Here is a 15329-nt window from a genome sequence, read left to right as displayed (position 1 = left end):
TCACGTGGTACAGCTGGGAGGGCTACAGTGTCCAACTTAGCTTCTCCCCTACTGAAGCAGGTGACCAAATACTCAGCTAGCCCATCGGGGTGGTTGTTGTTGCTTCTGTCAGCCAGACTGTGGACCTTCCTCAACCAAAGAAACGCAAATGCAAGTCATCTAAGAGTGACTTTCTGCCTCAGGAACAGGACACTTTTTCTACATTTATGAAATTTTTGTGGTCAGAGTTTCAGACCAAGTGTTTATCCCCCCTAAACAGTCTCAATCCACCTCCGTGGTGTCTCTTAGTGGTGTTGTGCCTCTGGGCTTGGCTTTGCCTCAGCCTGCTGTGACTCTTGCACTACCTGATCTTGATCTGAGGGACCCGGATGCTGATGTTTCCCTCACTGATCCCTTGTTTGCAAGTACAGTGCTTCCCGGAGATCAGTTTTGTGTGCTGGATCTGCGCATCTCTCAAGATTCTTGGATCCTGTGGATGATTCTACTGTCTTGAACTTATTTAAGATTGTGGCCCTGTCCCTTCTAGATGCTTCCCTCTTGGACATGACGCTCAAGACTATTTTTCTGGTCACCATTACTTCGACGCTTTGTGTGTCAAAACTGCAGGTGTTGTCTTTCAGGGATCCTTTCCTTCATATTTCGGAGGCGGTGGTTTCCCTTTGGTGGCTCCTTCCTTCCTAACGAAGATCGTTTTGGCTTTCCATGTCAATCAGGAAGTGCGTTTGCCTGCCTTTCAACCGACAAGTTGCAAGACACAGGACTATCTGTTGAATAAACTGGATGTGTGCAGAATTCTTCTGCGTTATTTGGAGGTCACCAACAAATTCTGACTCTCTGACCATTTGTTTGTGCTGACTCATTCAGTTAAGTAGGGCACTCCCGCATCCAAGGCCACAATCTCCAGATGGATCCATTGAGCCATTTTGTCAGCCTACCTTCTTTCTTGGAAACAGTCTTCTGTTTCCGTCAAGATGCATTCTACCAGGAGTGTGGGTTCTTTGTGGGCCAAAGCTAGATCTGTCTCTCCTGAGGAAATTTGCAGAATGGCGACATGGTCTTCTATTCACATGTTTGCCAAGTTCTTCAGAGTGGATGTGGCAGCAAGGCAGGACTCTACCTTTGGATCCATAGTCTTAAGGGTCAGCACAGCAAGCTGCCCTAGCTTTTTGGGGGACTGCTTTTGTACATCCCCACTGTCTAGAATGTATCATCTATTGCACTGGAAAAAGGGATTATATACTTACTCTGGTAAACTCTTTTCCAGTAGATAGGTGAGACATTCTAGACTCCTACCCTATCATTCCTGCACCTGCATAGTTTTCAGTCTGTTTATGCTTCTCCAAGCTGATTCATGGATGCCTGTCAGCCCTTGTGGGCTGGGAAGAATTTATATATATATGTTTCAATTTATTGGGGAGAAGTTTCTGAGCTCCTTTGAAGCCAGTATTGGTGGTTAACGGTGTTGTTTAGTTACTTTTGAGCAGAACAATTTGTTTAAGCGTATTGCTACAGGTGCCTCTACTTCACGTGTATTGGATGGCTCTACATGTTTGGGTACTAACTAAAAATGGTTCTAAAGAAACAAGTGAAGTATAACAGAGGCAGAGTGAAACATTCTGAGTGGATTCCTTCTGCGGCAGTATGCGGCTATAGGGAAATAACCCTACTGTCTAGAATGTCTCACCTATCTACTGGAAAAAAGCTTACCAGGGTATGTACATAATCTCTTTTTACCCTGTTCTGGTGTTGAAAGTATTGACACAAGGGCATTTCAGTTCTGATGTTTTCCCCTCATTTTATAGTTTCCTTTGGTTTATTACTGGGTTCATCTATATTTGTTGCCAATTTTTAACACTTGCCATGACCAATTTATGTGAATTATGTGAATGTTAAAATTGAAAATGGAAGTGGCTATTCTTGGATATAAATATCCCAAACATGTGTTTAATTCTAACCGTGGCTTACAGAAATTTGTTGATCCTATATTTAAAAAATCAAAACCAAGCCCCAATAGAACACAGGAGAAAATTGGTGGTACAACTGACATGGTATTTAATTTTCGGAAGATTTATCCTAGGAAACTGCAGCATTATATTCATTTATTGCAAAATTGTAAAAAAGAAAGACATATTCAGGACCTGCAGCTTCCAACTGAGAGATTTATTGTCTGCAGCTGACTTTGTTCCAAGTGTGAATAAAAACTACAAATTTATTTTTTAAACAATCTCATATAAAATAACTAAAGTGACCTTTTTCTAAAATGCATTAAAAATTTGCATTTAAAGCACTGAAATGCAAAATATTACTGTGGGGTAAGTGCATAATTAACACAGCTAACAGTTGGGGGGGGGGGTGTTCCTTGAATGTCAACTGTAGGAGCTCTGTTAAAATGTCTATTATCACATGCTATTCTAGTTGAAATTAAAGCAGAGGCATACAGCACCTCCTATTTGTCAGCACATTATATGAGCAATGCATTAACTGCAGTGTGATGACAACAGCCCTTCTTCACCCATGCCCTACCTAGTTAAGTCTCCTAAAAGAAAATGCCATTAACACACTACTAAAATCTGTTGTTTCTCTATAATATCACCAAAATCTGACCCTTCCTCTCGAGCACACTATCAAAATCCTTATCCACACTTTTATTACTTCTTGCCTAGACTTTTGCAACTTGCTTCTTACAGGTCTTCCACATAACCATCTCTCTCTCCTGCAATCCATTCAAAATTCTGCTGCATGACTTATATTCTACTAAAGTCGCTTTGCTTACATCACCCTTCTCCTGAAGTCACTTCATTGGCTCCCTATCCATTTCTGCATACAGTTCAAACTCCTTTTATTGGCTTAACAAATGCATTCACTCTGCAGCTCCTCAATATCTCTCCTCTCTTATCCCTTCCTATACGCCTCCTCAGAAACTCCATTTGTTGGGCAAGTCTCTCTTATCTGTACCCTTCTCCTCTACTGCCAACTCCAGACTACGTTTCTTCACTCTTGCTGTACCATCCTCCTGGAAAAGACTGCCTGAGTCAGTATGTCAAGCTCTGTCCTTGGCAGCATTCAAATCTATGCTAAAAGCCCACTTTTTTGAGGTTACTTTTAACTCCTAACCCCCACTCGCTTGTAAAGCACCCATGTCTGAGAAACTTCCTGACCTCCTACTGTTCCTTTTTACTCTAACCTATTGTACTTTCCTTTTATGTTGCACTTTTCTATAACGATTGTAGTTCTTCCCCACTTTCCTATTGTTTGAAGTAGGTCCAAACGTTTTATCTGTGCTTTATTATGACACTTGGATTTTATCAAGTATCCCTTGTTTTAATATGTTTTTACGTTTTAATATGTTTTTATGTAATTTTATATTGTACACCGCTTAGAAACTTGATTAAGCGGTTTAAAAAATATTTTAATAAACTTGAACTTAAAACTTGATTATAACCTCTACTGAGCAGGGACTGTCCCTTGAATGATTTACAGCATGTTAATGAACTTTTTATCGCAAACTGTTACTGCAGTTAGGCATTAGCCGAAACCATACAGTAAATTGCATGTTAACAGCTTAACACAACACAGTTTAGTAAAAGGGCCCCTAAAATCTGTATAATAATTATATAAACATTTTGATATCAGCCAAAAATGATTGTTAGATTAAAGCACACACTAATTTAAATGCCATCGCTATTTCCCACTGCCCAGTTTAATTTACCAAAGTATTGGTTCTAAAGAAACCAGTACTAGATGTTCCAAGGCAGATATAATATTCCTATTCATTGCCACCTGCAGCCATAAGGGCTATTGGGGTTGTAGACAGGTGGGTATGGTGGGTTTTGGGGGGCTCACCATATCCTATAAGGAAGTTCTGGTGAGATGTTTATGTAGCACCCTTTTTTGTGAAGTTCACAGCAGTGCCCTGTAAGGTGCCCAACTGCTCTGTGGCCATGTCTGGGTGGCAAGTCCATCAGAATGCTGGGTCCTCCCACGTCCAAATGGTCTTGTTCTGGGTGTTTGGGACTTAGACAAATTTTTAGTGGTATAAAGATAGATTTACTGGCGGTCTGGATGATCAATATCCTAGATGTCCCGATAGACAATTTTCGGGAAAAAAATATTCTAGATGTATTTTTCAAGAATGGACATTTTACCACCGCCAACTTTGGGCATCTAGCACCATACATCCGAATCAGACGGACGTTTCGTTTCTTTTGATTATGGCCCTCCATGTTTGAAAATGCAGTGACATTAACACCAAATACCTAGTAATCTCCAAGGCTAAATTTGATTCTATTGTAGATGGATAATTTTATGCAATCAACCAAATGAAATTACGAGGGCTCTTCACAAAGTTTCTGTACTTTCATATTTTCACGGGAAATGGTTGGGGGCAGGAGAAGTGGTAAGAGGGTGTGCTGTAAAATGTCATGTGAATAGTCAGTTAGGCAAAACAGGGTGATTATGTGCGAAAAGTGTTATACAGTAATTTGCTTTTGAGATTTTTAATAAATAGTGTTTAAAAAATAAAAGGGCGGAAACTTTTTGAAGATCCCTCATGTATTAGACTGGATTTGGAGGTACATAATAGACAAAAAGGAGCCTTATTGATGAAATAGTGAAAGGGAAGGTAGAGAACAATGGGGCAAACTAGATGGGTCTTAGAATCTTTACCTGCTCATATTCTGTTTGGAAATTAAGATGGCAATATATAAGTGGATTCCTCCTTTTGGGCACTCTGATGCTGCATGGTGAGCACCTATCCCTCGACAACATCTGGGTGCCCAGATCCTTTATAGAATGCTATCATAAGCTGGCATTGGTCAACCTGATAGTCAGACCGTAGGAGACAGCTGCCTTTCTCCTGTGGTTGGCAGTGAAACTGGAAATTTAGTGTTGGCACCGTATCTGGCAACTTGCACTGAATTTCCGCTTTTTTTTTTTTTTTAGGCTGGCTGAAACATAGTTGACTGAGCCAATATTTATTGGTTGGCTGGCTAAGTCCTAGGAGCCAAAGATAGACCTGCCTTTTTATACAGGTCTATCTGGTTGCTGAACTTAGCCAGTGAACCAATGAATATTGGCAGTGGCTGGCTAAGTCATGCGACATAGCCAGTTACCGAACAATCTGCTGAACGGGAAAGTCAGCGGGACAAAGCCGATCATCTCCCTCTGAATATTGGTGGATAGCTAGCTATGTGCTATTTGGCTAGCCAGGAGCCGTTCCTGGCTAATCAAATAGTGCGGAATATCAGATGGGGTGTCCCTAAAATATCGGCACCCACAGTTACACCAGCCATAAAGCTGGGGTATTTGGGATGCAAAAATGTGGCAAGGTGTGTGTAACTGGGAGTCCTGCACATGGTCTATCCATGCCTTGCCCATGTGTAAATTCCCCTGGAGTTTTGCACTTTTTACCAAATTCTGCATAGGTCACCAAAATTTTGGCACAGATCACAAATCTGCACATAAACTAATTAGGTGATAATAATCAATTGTTGGCTTTAATTGGCACTTAATTGAAAGTAATTCGGAGTTACACATGAATCTGCCCTATAAAATGTGCACCTACATTTCATAGTATTGTACCCCAAAGGAGATGTGGCCATGGGAAGGGTGTTGGTGGGTTAGGAGTGTTCTTGGAAAGTAGGAGTGATTTTATAGAATACCTGGGTTTGCATCCTTTACATCCATCATTTGGGTGCAAACATTTACACAGCTTTTGGCAGGTGTAAATGCTTGTGCCTACGGTTATCGGATGTCCAGGAAAACCTGAAGATATCTTCTTTTTAGAGGACTGTCCAGGTGCCCAGAGGGATTTCCAAAATCCGGCAGTTTGTCTGTCTTTTAGAAATCCCTGCCCTCAATCTGCGCATGTGCAGTTGTCGACACGATGATGTCATACACATGTGAATGACTTTATCATGCCGATGTCTGCGCATGCATAGACGCAATCCTGAGCTCGGGGAGGTTCGTGGGGAGGCAGTGTGGGATGGGGGTATAATGGGGCAGAGCTGGAGGCACAATGGGGCGGGGTTGTGGGTAGAATGGGGCAGGACCCGGTGTCCTCTTTTTCTCATAGAGGAAATCTGGCAACCTTACTTGTGTTGAACTAGTATTCTGTAAAGGGCACTCTATGCAGATAACCCTTTACAGGATACAATCTAGCTTGGATTGTAACAACATCCAATTTTGGGCGCATTTACTGAATAGCGCTTAGGATTCTTAGACCTGTAAGCAGTGATGTAGCAAGGGTGAGAGGCACCCAGGGTGGTGGCGCCTCTCACCGTCCTTGTCTCCACCCCCTGCTCCTTCCACTGCTGCGTGCACACCCCCGTCCCTTCCCCCATACCTCTAGTTCATCGCCCTCATGACCCCATCAGCTCTCCATCTGACATCACTTTCTATGCGCAGCACCCAGAAGTGATGTCAGCAGGAGAGCCGATGTGGCTGCGCTCACGGCTGTGAACAACTAGAGATATGGGGGAAAGAAAGGGGGGTGCGTGACTAGGGGAGGAATGGGAAGAGGTGGCAGGGGGGAGAGGAGGAGGGGTGCTGGTACCCCCACCAACATGGTGCCTGAGGTGGACCGCCCCCCCTCACTACATCACTACCTGTAAGTGCTAATTTACTCCACACTTGCACAAAGGAGCATGCACCATGCACGCCAGTTATAGAATTGTCCGATACTACTTTATTTCCCATCTTCAATTGGAAACACTAGTGGAGATAAAGTCCAGACCCTTTTGATTAAGTACCTTGGTGCAGTTGGCAGCTTTGGGCTCCAGGTCATTCAGGGTCACCAGTTCTCGAAGGAGGCTGCTTTCCTGGTAGCCACCTTTTACTCCACGAAATTTAAAGTATGCCTGAGATCGCTGGAGGATCAGCCTGAGGTTCACTGCGAAACCTGCCATGTCAATCGCAAATGGCCGGTGAGGATCAAACACAGTCTTCCAGCCATATACCTTCCCCACAGCATTCACCTTGGGTGACTCGTAACGCAAGCCTCCTGCAAAGGCCACAGGCCACACTGACACTTTCCTGGTGGTACGCATCTGGTGACAGAGAAAGGAAAGTGAATGGTAGAATCCTGCTGAAGCGCTCCTATCCTGTACATGGGCCCCTTTTAGTTTATTTACTTGTGAGACAGCTTTTCTATTAAGCAGTGTACATTTTAATTTAAAAACAAATTAAAATAATACATTAAAATAGTGCCAATTAAAGCCTGCTTAGGTAATGAGGTATTGCCTGAATAATAAATATCCAAATATTGGTGCGAATGGGTGATAAATAATAACTAATCAATATAAATTCTCCACTCTTTTAGTTAGAGAGCCCACTCTCAACCTCTATTCATAGATCTGGTTGGTTTTATTTTCCTACAGCAAATGCATGTCGTTACAAAAAAATTTTGGATAGGACCTTAGCATTCCAAGCAGGATTAATGAATTCATGTTTGAATCTTCTTGTTTCTCCATTTCTTACTTACTATCAATTTTGAAAAGATCTTAAAACACACTTATTTAAACAATATAATATACATTATTGATTTTTATATTATCATGTAGTTATAATGTACTTTTTATCTTTGTATCCATACTTATTTTAGTTTATATTGTGTTTTCCTTATTCATTAGTTTCAATGCTTGGATTAGTTATTTAGAATTTTATTATGTATGATGTTATTATTACATTGTATGCCGAGTATCTACTGTATAAACCGCTATGAACTGCTGGTTAGGCGGTATATAAAAATAAATTATTATTATCTACTATCCAGGTCCAACGTTCTTGTCTCAAGCTTTCTTGAATTCAGATACACTCCGCCACCTCCACTAGGATGCCATTCCAAGCATTCAGCATCCTTTCTGTGAAAAAGTATTTTCAGAGTTTATTTCTGAGTCTATCCCCTTTCATCTTCATCCTATGCCCCCTTATTCCGGAGTTTCCTTCCAATTGAGTCTCGCCTCAAGTGTATTTATGCCATATAGTTATTTACAGGTCTCTATCATATCTCCCCTCATAGAAACAGAAAAATGAAGGCAGATAAACAAAACATAAATCATACAGAAGCAATTTTAAAAAACCATTGCCTAATGCTGGAATGCATCGATTCAATAATCATGTGTGAAGTGTGATGGGTATAAACACAATAGACATGCATGGAAGCTGACGTTACCAGACATCCTGATTTCCCCAGATATATCCTTTTGAGGACATGTCTGGGGATCTGGACAGCTTTTCAAAATCTAGCACTTTTTCTGGGTTTTGAAAAGAAATTGTATCGGGAGGGAGCATCCATGCATGCATAAGAACATAAGATTTGCTGCTGCTGGGTCAGACCAGTGGTCCATCGTGCCCAGCAGTCTGCTCATGCAACGGCCCTTAGGTCAAAGACCAGTTCCCTGAATCTAGCCTTAACTTGCATATGTTCTGTTCCAGACAGAACTTATCCAACCTTTTCTTGAATCTCTGAAGGGTACTTTCCCCTATAACAGCAACCGGAAGAGTGTTTCAGATTTCTACCACTCTCTGGGTGAAGAAGAACTTCCATACGTTTGTACGGAATCTATTCCCTTTTAACTTTAGCGAGTGCCCTCTCATTCTCTTTACCTTGGAGAGGGTAAACAATCTCTCTTTCTCTACTAAGTCAATTCTCTTCAATATCTTGAATGTTTTGATCATGTCCCCGCTCAGTCTCCTCTTTTCAAGGGAGAAGAGGCCCAGTTTCTCTAGCCTCTCATTGTATGGCAACTCCAACCATTTTTGTTGCTCTTCTTTGGACCCTTTTGAGTAGTACTGTGTCCTTTTTCATGTAAGGTGACCAGTGTTGGATGCAGTATTCCAGGTGGGGGCGTACCCTGGCCCAGTATAATGGCATAATAACCTTTTCAGATTTGTTTGTGATCCCCTTCTTAATCATTCCTAGCATTCTGTTTGCCCTTTTCGCTGCCACCACACATTGCGTGGACGGTTTCAATGACTTGTCTACAAGTACTCCCAAGTCTCTTTCCTGGGGGCTTTCTCTGAGTATAGCACCGGACATCCTGTATTCGTGCATATGATTTTTGTTACCGACATGCATCACCTTGCAATTATCCACGTTGAATCTCATTTGCCATTTTGTGGCCCATTCCTCGAGTGTGTTTATGTCTCGTTGTAGGTCTTTGCAATCCTTCTGTGTCCTCACTACTCTGAATAACTTTGTATCATCCACAAATTTAATCATCTCACTTGTCGTACCAATTTCTTGGTTGTTTATAAATATATTGAAGAGCACATGCCCAAGCATTGAACCCTGCGGCACTCCACTCATGACGCTTTTCCAGTCCGAGTATTGTCCATTTACCGCCCACTCTCTGTTTCCTATCCGCCAACCAGTTTTTAATCCATATGAGTATATCACCCTCGATTCCATGGCTCACAATTTTTCGAAGTAGATGTTCACACGGGACCTTATCGAACGCCTTCTGAAAATCTAGATATACAATGTCAACCGGGTTACCCTTGTCCATCTGCCTATTTACTCCTTTGAAGAAGTGCAGCAAGTTGTTAAGCAAGATCTTCCTTTGCTAAAGCCGTGCTGGCTGGTCCTCATCAGTTTGTGTCTGTCACAGTGATCGATGCGGTCCTTAATCAGTGCCTCTACCATCTTTCCCGGTACCAAAGTCAGACTCACTGGTCTGTAGTTTCCCGGATCTCCCCCTTGAACCTTTTTTGAAGATCAGAGTAACATTCCTCACTTTCCAGTCTTCTGGAATCTTTCCTGATTTGATCGACAGATTGGCTATTAGTTGAAGCAGTTCAACTATAACCCCTTTCAGTTCCTTGATTACCCTTGGGTGGATGCTGTCCGGTCCCAGGGGTTTATCATTTCTAAGTCTATCAATCTGTCTGCATACCTCTTCTAGACTGATCGTCAACCTTGTCAGTTTCCCGTCTTCATTTCCTGTGTATAGCCTGTTGGCTTTTGGCATATTGGATATATCCTCTTTGGTAAATACAGCCCCAAAAAATGTGTTCAGTTTGTCGGTAATGGCTTTGTCCTCCTTTAGTACTCCCTTTATTCCACGGTCATCTAACAGTCCCACTGCTTCCTTTGTGGGTCATTTCCCCTTAATATATCGAAAGAATGGCTTGAAATTTTTGCCTCCTTGGCTATTTTTTCCTCGTAGTCTCTTTTGGCCCCTCTTACCGCCTTATGGCACTTGCTTAGATGTTTGTGCTTTTTCCAGTTTTTCTCCATTTTTGTCCTTTTCCATTCCTTAAATGAAGCCTTCTTGTCTCTGATCGCTTCCTTCACTGCTACAGTGAGCCATGCTGGTTCCTTGTTCTTTTTCCTCTTGGAACCCTTGTTGATAAGCAATATATATACATTTTGCACCTCGGTGACTGTGTCCTTAAAAAGGGACCATGCTTGCTCTAGCGTATTTACAGTGCTTATCCTCTTCCTAATTTTCTTCCTCACCATGACTCTCATCCCTTCATAGTTCCCTTTTCAGAAGTTCAGTGTCATGGCAGTCGTTCTGGATTGATTTTTTGTTACTGTGTCTAGGTTGAAGTGGATCATGTTGTGATCACTGTTTCCCAGCGTCCCTTCTACTTCTATACCTTGTACCGGTCCTCGTAGTCCATTTAGAATTAAGTCCAGAATTGCATTTCCTCTCGTATTTTCCATGACAAGACCAAGTTCCAGGAAGCAATTGCCTACAGCATCCAAGAACTTGGTCTCCCTACTGCAGCTGGAGTTGTCTAGGTTCCAATCTATCCCCAGATAATTGAAGTTGCCCCTGATAACTGTGTTGCCCTCCTTGCATTCGTGTTTAATCTTGTCCGTCATTTCTCCATCAGTCTCTTTGGACTGCCCTGGAGGTCGATAGCAGATGACGATCTTCGTATCCATTCCATTTGTTCCCGGTATTTTAGCACATAGAGACTCTACATTATTGTTCGTTTCTGGTGTGTTCTCTCTGGTAGACTCAATTCCCTCATTTATGTATAGGGAAATGCCCCCACCTTTTTGTCCTACTCTGTCTCTGTGGTATAGCTTGAATCCCGGTAGTACAGTGTCCCAGACGTTGTCCTCATTCCACCATGTTTCCGTGATGCCGATGATGGGTTATCTTTTTGTGCCATAGCTTCCAATTCCCCCATTTTATTCTTTAGGCTCCTTGCGTTTGTGTACTTAAGTTTGCGGCCTGTTTCTTTCTTGCACTTCCTTCCTCCTGTCTCCCTCGCTTCCATCCCTTTCTATCTGTTGGGATTTCTATCTTGCCTATGATCTGGTGTGTCTTCCCTGCAATCTTCTTGAATGATATCCTCTGGGTATACCATTTCCTGAACCATCGACTCTTGGTCGACTGTTAGCTTTCCCCTTCTTCTTAGTTTAAAAACTTCTCAATTTCTCGCTTGATGTTCCTTGCAAGTAGCCTTGTTCCATCTCCGCTGATGTGGAGTCCATCCTTCCTGTATAGCTTGCTCTTCCTCCAGAACATTGTCGAGTTGCACACGAAGTGGCATCCTTCTTCCTCACACCAGCATCTCATCCATGCGTTGATTGCTTGCAGTTCTGTCTGCCTCTTCCCATCGGCCCTGGGTACCGGCAAGATCTCCGAGAATGCTACCTTCGGTGTTCTGATCTTCAGCTTCCTTCCTAGCATCCAGAACTGGTCTTTCAGTATTACCCTGCTGTAGTTTCTGTTGCTCAGGTCATTTGTCCCAACGTGGACCAGCACTGCCGTATCTCCCCCTTCCACACTGTCGATGATTCTGTCGAAGCGGCTCACTATATCCTCCATCTTGGCTCCTGGTAGGCAGGTCACCAGCCAATCCATTTTCCTCCCGCTATGTGGCTGTCGACTTGTCAGATGATGGAGTCCCCCACGATGATTGCTGTCTTCTCTATCTTCTCTTATCTTACATTACATTAATGGCTTCTATTCCGCCCGTACCTTGCAGTTCTGGGCGGATTACAAAAGAAACAGCTGGACATTTCCAGGAGAATTACAAGAAAATTGGAGAATTACAATTTAGTGAATAGGATACAGAAAAGATGACTGAGCTATTTCAGTAGATTTACAATTTGGGGAGCTGTATAATTAGGGGATAGTGCAATTCCAGTAGATTTACAGTTTGGGGACCTGTACAATTAAGAGATAGTGCAATTCCCGTAAATGAACAATTTGGGAGGCAGTTGACATGCTTGAGGTTTTGACGAGAAAGGATAGCTGGAGATGAGGAGAGGTTAGGGGGGAATTATACGGAGGGGAAGACCATGGTTAGAGTTAAGATATCTGGATAAATTTTTTGAATAGTAGGGTTTTGATTTCTTTTCAAAAAGATTTGAAGTCGCTCGTTGTTATCAGCAGGTTGGAGATGGTATGGTCAAGTTTCGCTGCTTGCATCGCTAGTAGGTTGTCAAACATCTTCTTGCGCTGAGTGCCTTTGAGTGGAGGGTAGGTAAATGGGGTCTGAGTTCTTCTTTGTCTAGTAGAGAGGTTATGGTTCAGGAGATTGTTTAGGTAAACAGGGGCTGTGCCATTTATAGCTTTGAATAGTAGTCAGTATAATTTGAATTGAATTCGTGCTTGTATAGGTAACCAGTGTGAGTCTAGGTAGGCAGTGGTGATGTGGTCAAATTTACTTAGCGAGTAGATCAATATGAGTGCAGTGTTTTGGACTGTCTGTAGTTGTTTTATCATGGTTGCAGGGCATGTTAGATAGAGGATATTGCAGTAGTCCAATAGACCTAGGACTAGGGATTGGACTATGAGCCTATATTGCTCTTTGTCGAAGAATTTTCTAATTTTTCATAAGTTGCGCATGGTTAGAAATGCTTTCTGGGTGGTCTTGTTGATTTGGACCTTCATAGTGCAGCATCTATCCATCGTTACTCCTAGGAGTTTGAGGGCAGTTTGTATAGGGTATTTGGTGGTGTTAATTTCTAGTTCTGTGATGGAAGGGGTTTTGTCCTTTTCGAGCAATAGAAATTTTGTTTTGTCTGTGTTCAGCTTCAATTTGTGGTCTGCCATCCATTTTTCCACTGCTTGTAGAGTTTTTTCCAGTTTTTCTGTTGATGTGGGGTCAGGAGAATCGAAGGGTAGGAGTATGGTGATATCATCTGCGTAGCTAAATGAAGTTACATTTATGTTATCTAGGGTAGAACCAAGGGAAGATAAAAAGAGGTTGAAGAGGGTAGGTGAGAGAGGTGAGCCTTGAGGAACTCCACAGGGGTTGGACCAGGGTTCTGATTTAAGATCGTTTGTAATTCTTGAGTACCTGATTGCAAAACCGCTTAGATAACCTTGATAGGCGGTATATAAAATCCTAATAAACTTGAAAAACTTGAAAACTTGAACTTTACTTTATATGTTCTAGATTTAAGGAATCCTTGGAACCAGTTGTATACCCTGCCTGAGATCTCTATGGCTTCAAGTATCTGTAGAAGAATGGCGTGGTCAACCAGATCGAATGCTGCTGAGAGATCAAGTTGAATTATCAGCATCCTTCTGCCTTTGCTGAGGTGCTGTCGGGCTGTGTCTAGTAGGGTTACTCGACACAGCTGCAGGTCTGTGTCCTCGGTGCACTTCCATCTTTCCTCATCTCGGCATTGTCTTGCACTGGACTCATCTTCCTATGGGTTCCCTCCGCTGTTTCCAGATCCTGCTGCTATGTCATCTATTCCTTTCTTGTGATTGTCCTACAGGTGGTCCTCACTCACTGTAGGTGTATCTTGGCAGTTCCTCTGTTGGTGATTTTCCACAGCCTCTCTGTACGAATCCTCGATGAACTTCTCTAACTCCCTGACTTCTTCTTCAACATTCCTCTCTTTTGTGAAGTTTTCTGCCTCTCTGATCTCCTCCTGAACTGCTCGAAGTGCTTCTAGTTCTAGTACTCTTCCCTCCAGTAGCCTGACTTGCTTCTTCAGGCCCTCCAGTTCCTCGCATTGAGCTGACATCGGAGGGAAGGCTTGTGGGTCAACCACATGCAACATGTGAATCGCTGCCTGCGCATCCTCCCCAACAAGCCACTGAAGGCAGATTGAGCGAGTGTGGCTCGATCAAGGGGGCACAATCTTTCTGGGAGAAAGGGGTGGAAGGAGTATATTGGGGCATTGGAGGGGCATGATTCTGGGACAACGGCTGGAAGGCAGGGAGGTGAGGGGGCACAAACTCGACTCAGAATAAAGGGAGGTGGCATGAACATGGGACACAGAAGGGAGGAAGGAAGGGGGCATTAACGTGGGAAATAGGAGGGAGGGAATAGAAAGGGAGAATTGTTGGGCATGAGGGTGTGAGTGAGAGGGAAAGAGATGGTGGCACATGGGGAAAGGAAGAAAGAGGAAAATTGGGTATAGAGAGAGAGGAGAGATGTAGAAATGCATGGGGAAGAGAAGGATGAGAGGGTGAAATATTGGATATGGTGGTGGAGAGGGAACAGAGGGACAGATTGTAGGGGATGCAAGGGGGAGGAATATGGAGGGAGAGATGTGGCATGGTGCTGGAGAGTGGTGATAGAAGGAAAAATGGACATTGGGCTGGTGGGCAATAGTGAAAAATGCTGAACATGATCCGGGGGATGGGAGAGGGAGAAATGTTGGACTCATGGAGAGACAGAGATGTTGGTTGGGAAAGAGAATGAGGTCTAGAGGAGAGGAAGCTTGCAGGAGGCAGAAAGAAATATTGGATGCACAGTCAGAAGGAAGTGCAACCAGAGATTCATGAAATCAAGGAAGGTAGGAAAAATTATTTTATTTTCAATTTAGTGATCGAAATGTGTCCGTTTTGAGAATTTATATTTGCTGTCTATATTTTGCATTTTATTTTTCTGTTTTTCTATAGTTCTTACTGAGATGACACTGCATATTTTAAAGTCATCTTTGACTTCTTTAAAAACAAACAAACCCTGAATATAAATAATTAACATTTTCTCTGCATACAGTATACTTTTTAAAACATTTTGTGGTTACCATTATGTATTAATAAGATTATATTGTTTGTATATGAAAAATGGTTAGAAGAAATTGCATTACAATTAACTCTATTACTATGAGGTGGGGTCAGGGGTGGAGCCTGGGCAAGTCTGGGGCAGAGTCTGGGCGGGTCTGGGGCAGAGTTTAGGCAGGGGTACTTGGTTGATATTTGTTAGACTTAGGGGGTACTTGGCTTGAAGAAGTTGAGAACATTGCCCTACACAACCCCAAACTTTGTGGTCTGTTCTCAAAGTGTGGTTGTTTCTGTTCTATCACATTATTGTAATTCTGTTCAAAAGATTTGTATTTTTTTAGTCTGTGCACCGCCTTGCTCTGCCTGTGCAGTTAAAGACGGTATAGACAGTTC

The 15329-nt window shown here is 42.6% G+C and overlaps 1 protein-coding gene across 8 annotated transcripts in view; it reads right to left on the bottom strand.

Moving 5' to 3' along the window:
* Positions 1 to 15329, bottom strand: part of LOC117347790 (galactosylgalactosylxylosylprotein 3-beta-glucuronosyltransferase 1) — a 160479-nt gene that overhangs the window by 29920 nt on the left and 115230 nt on the right. For all 8 annotated transcript variants that reach the window (XM_033919169.1, XM_033919164.1, XM_033919168.1 and 5 more), the window contains one exon: positions 6750 to 7046. In XM_033919169.1, coding sequence (XP_033775060.1) covers positions 6750 to 7046 — 297 coding nt within the window. The remainder of the gene's footprint in view (positions 1 to 6749; positions 7047 to 15329) is intronic.

The sequence above is a fragment of the Geotrypetes seraphini genome, chromosome 13, assembly GCF_902459505.1.
Source record: "Geotrypetes seraphini chromosome 13, aGeoSer1.1, whole genome shotgun sequence".
NCBI lineage: Eukaryota > Metazoa > Chordata > Amphibia > Gymnophiona > Dermophiidae > Geotrypetes > Geotrypetes seraphini.
This window is presented reverse-complemented; position numbering and strand designations above follow the sequence as displayed.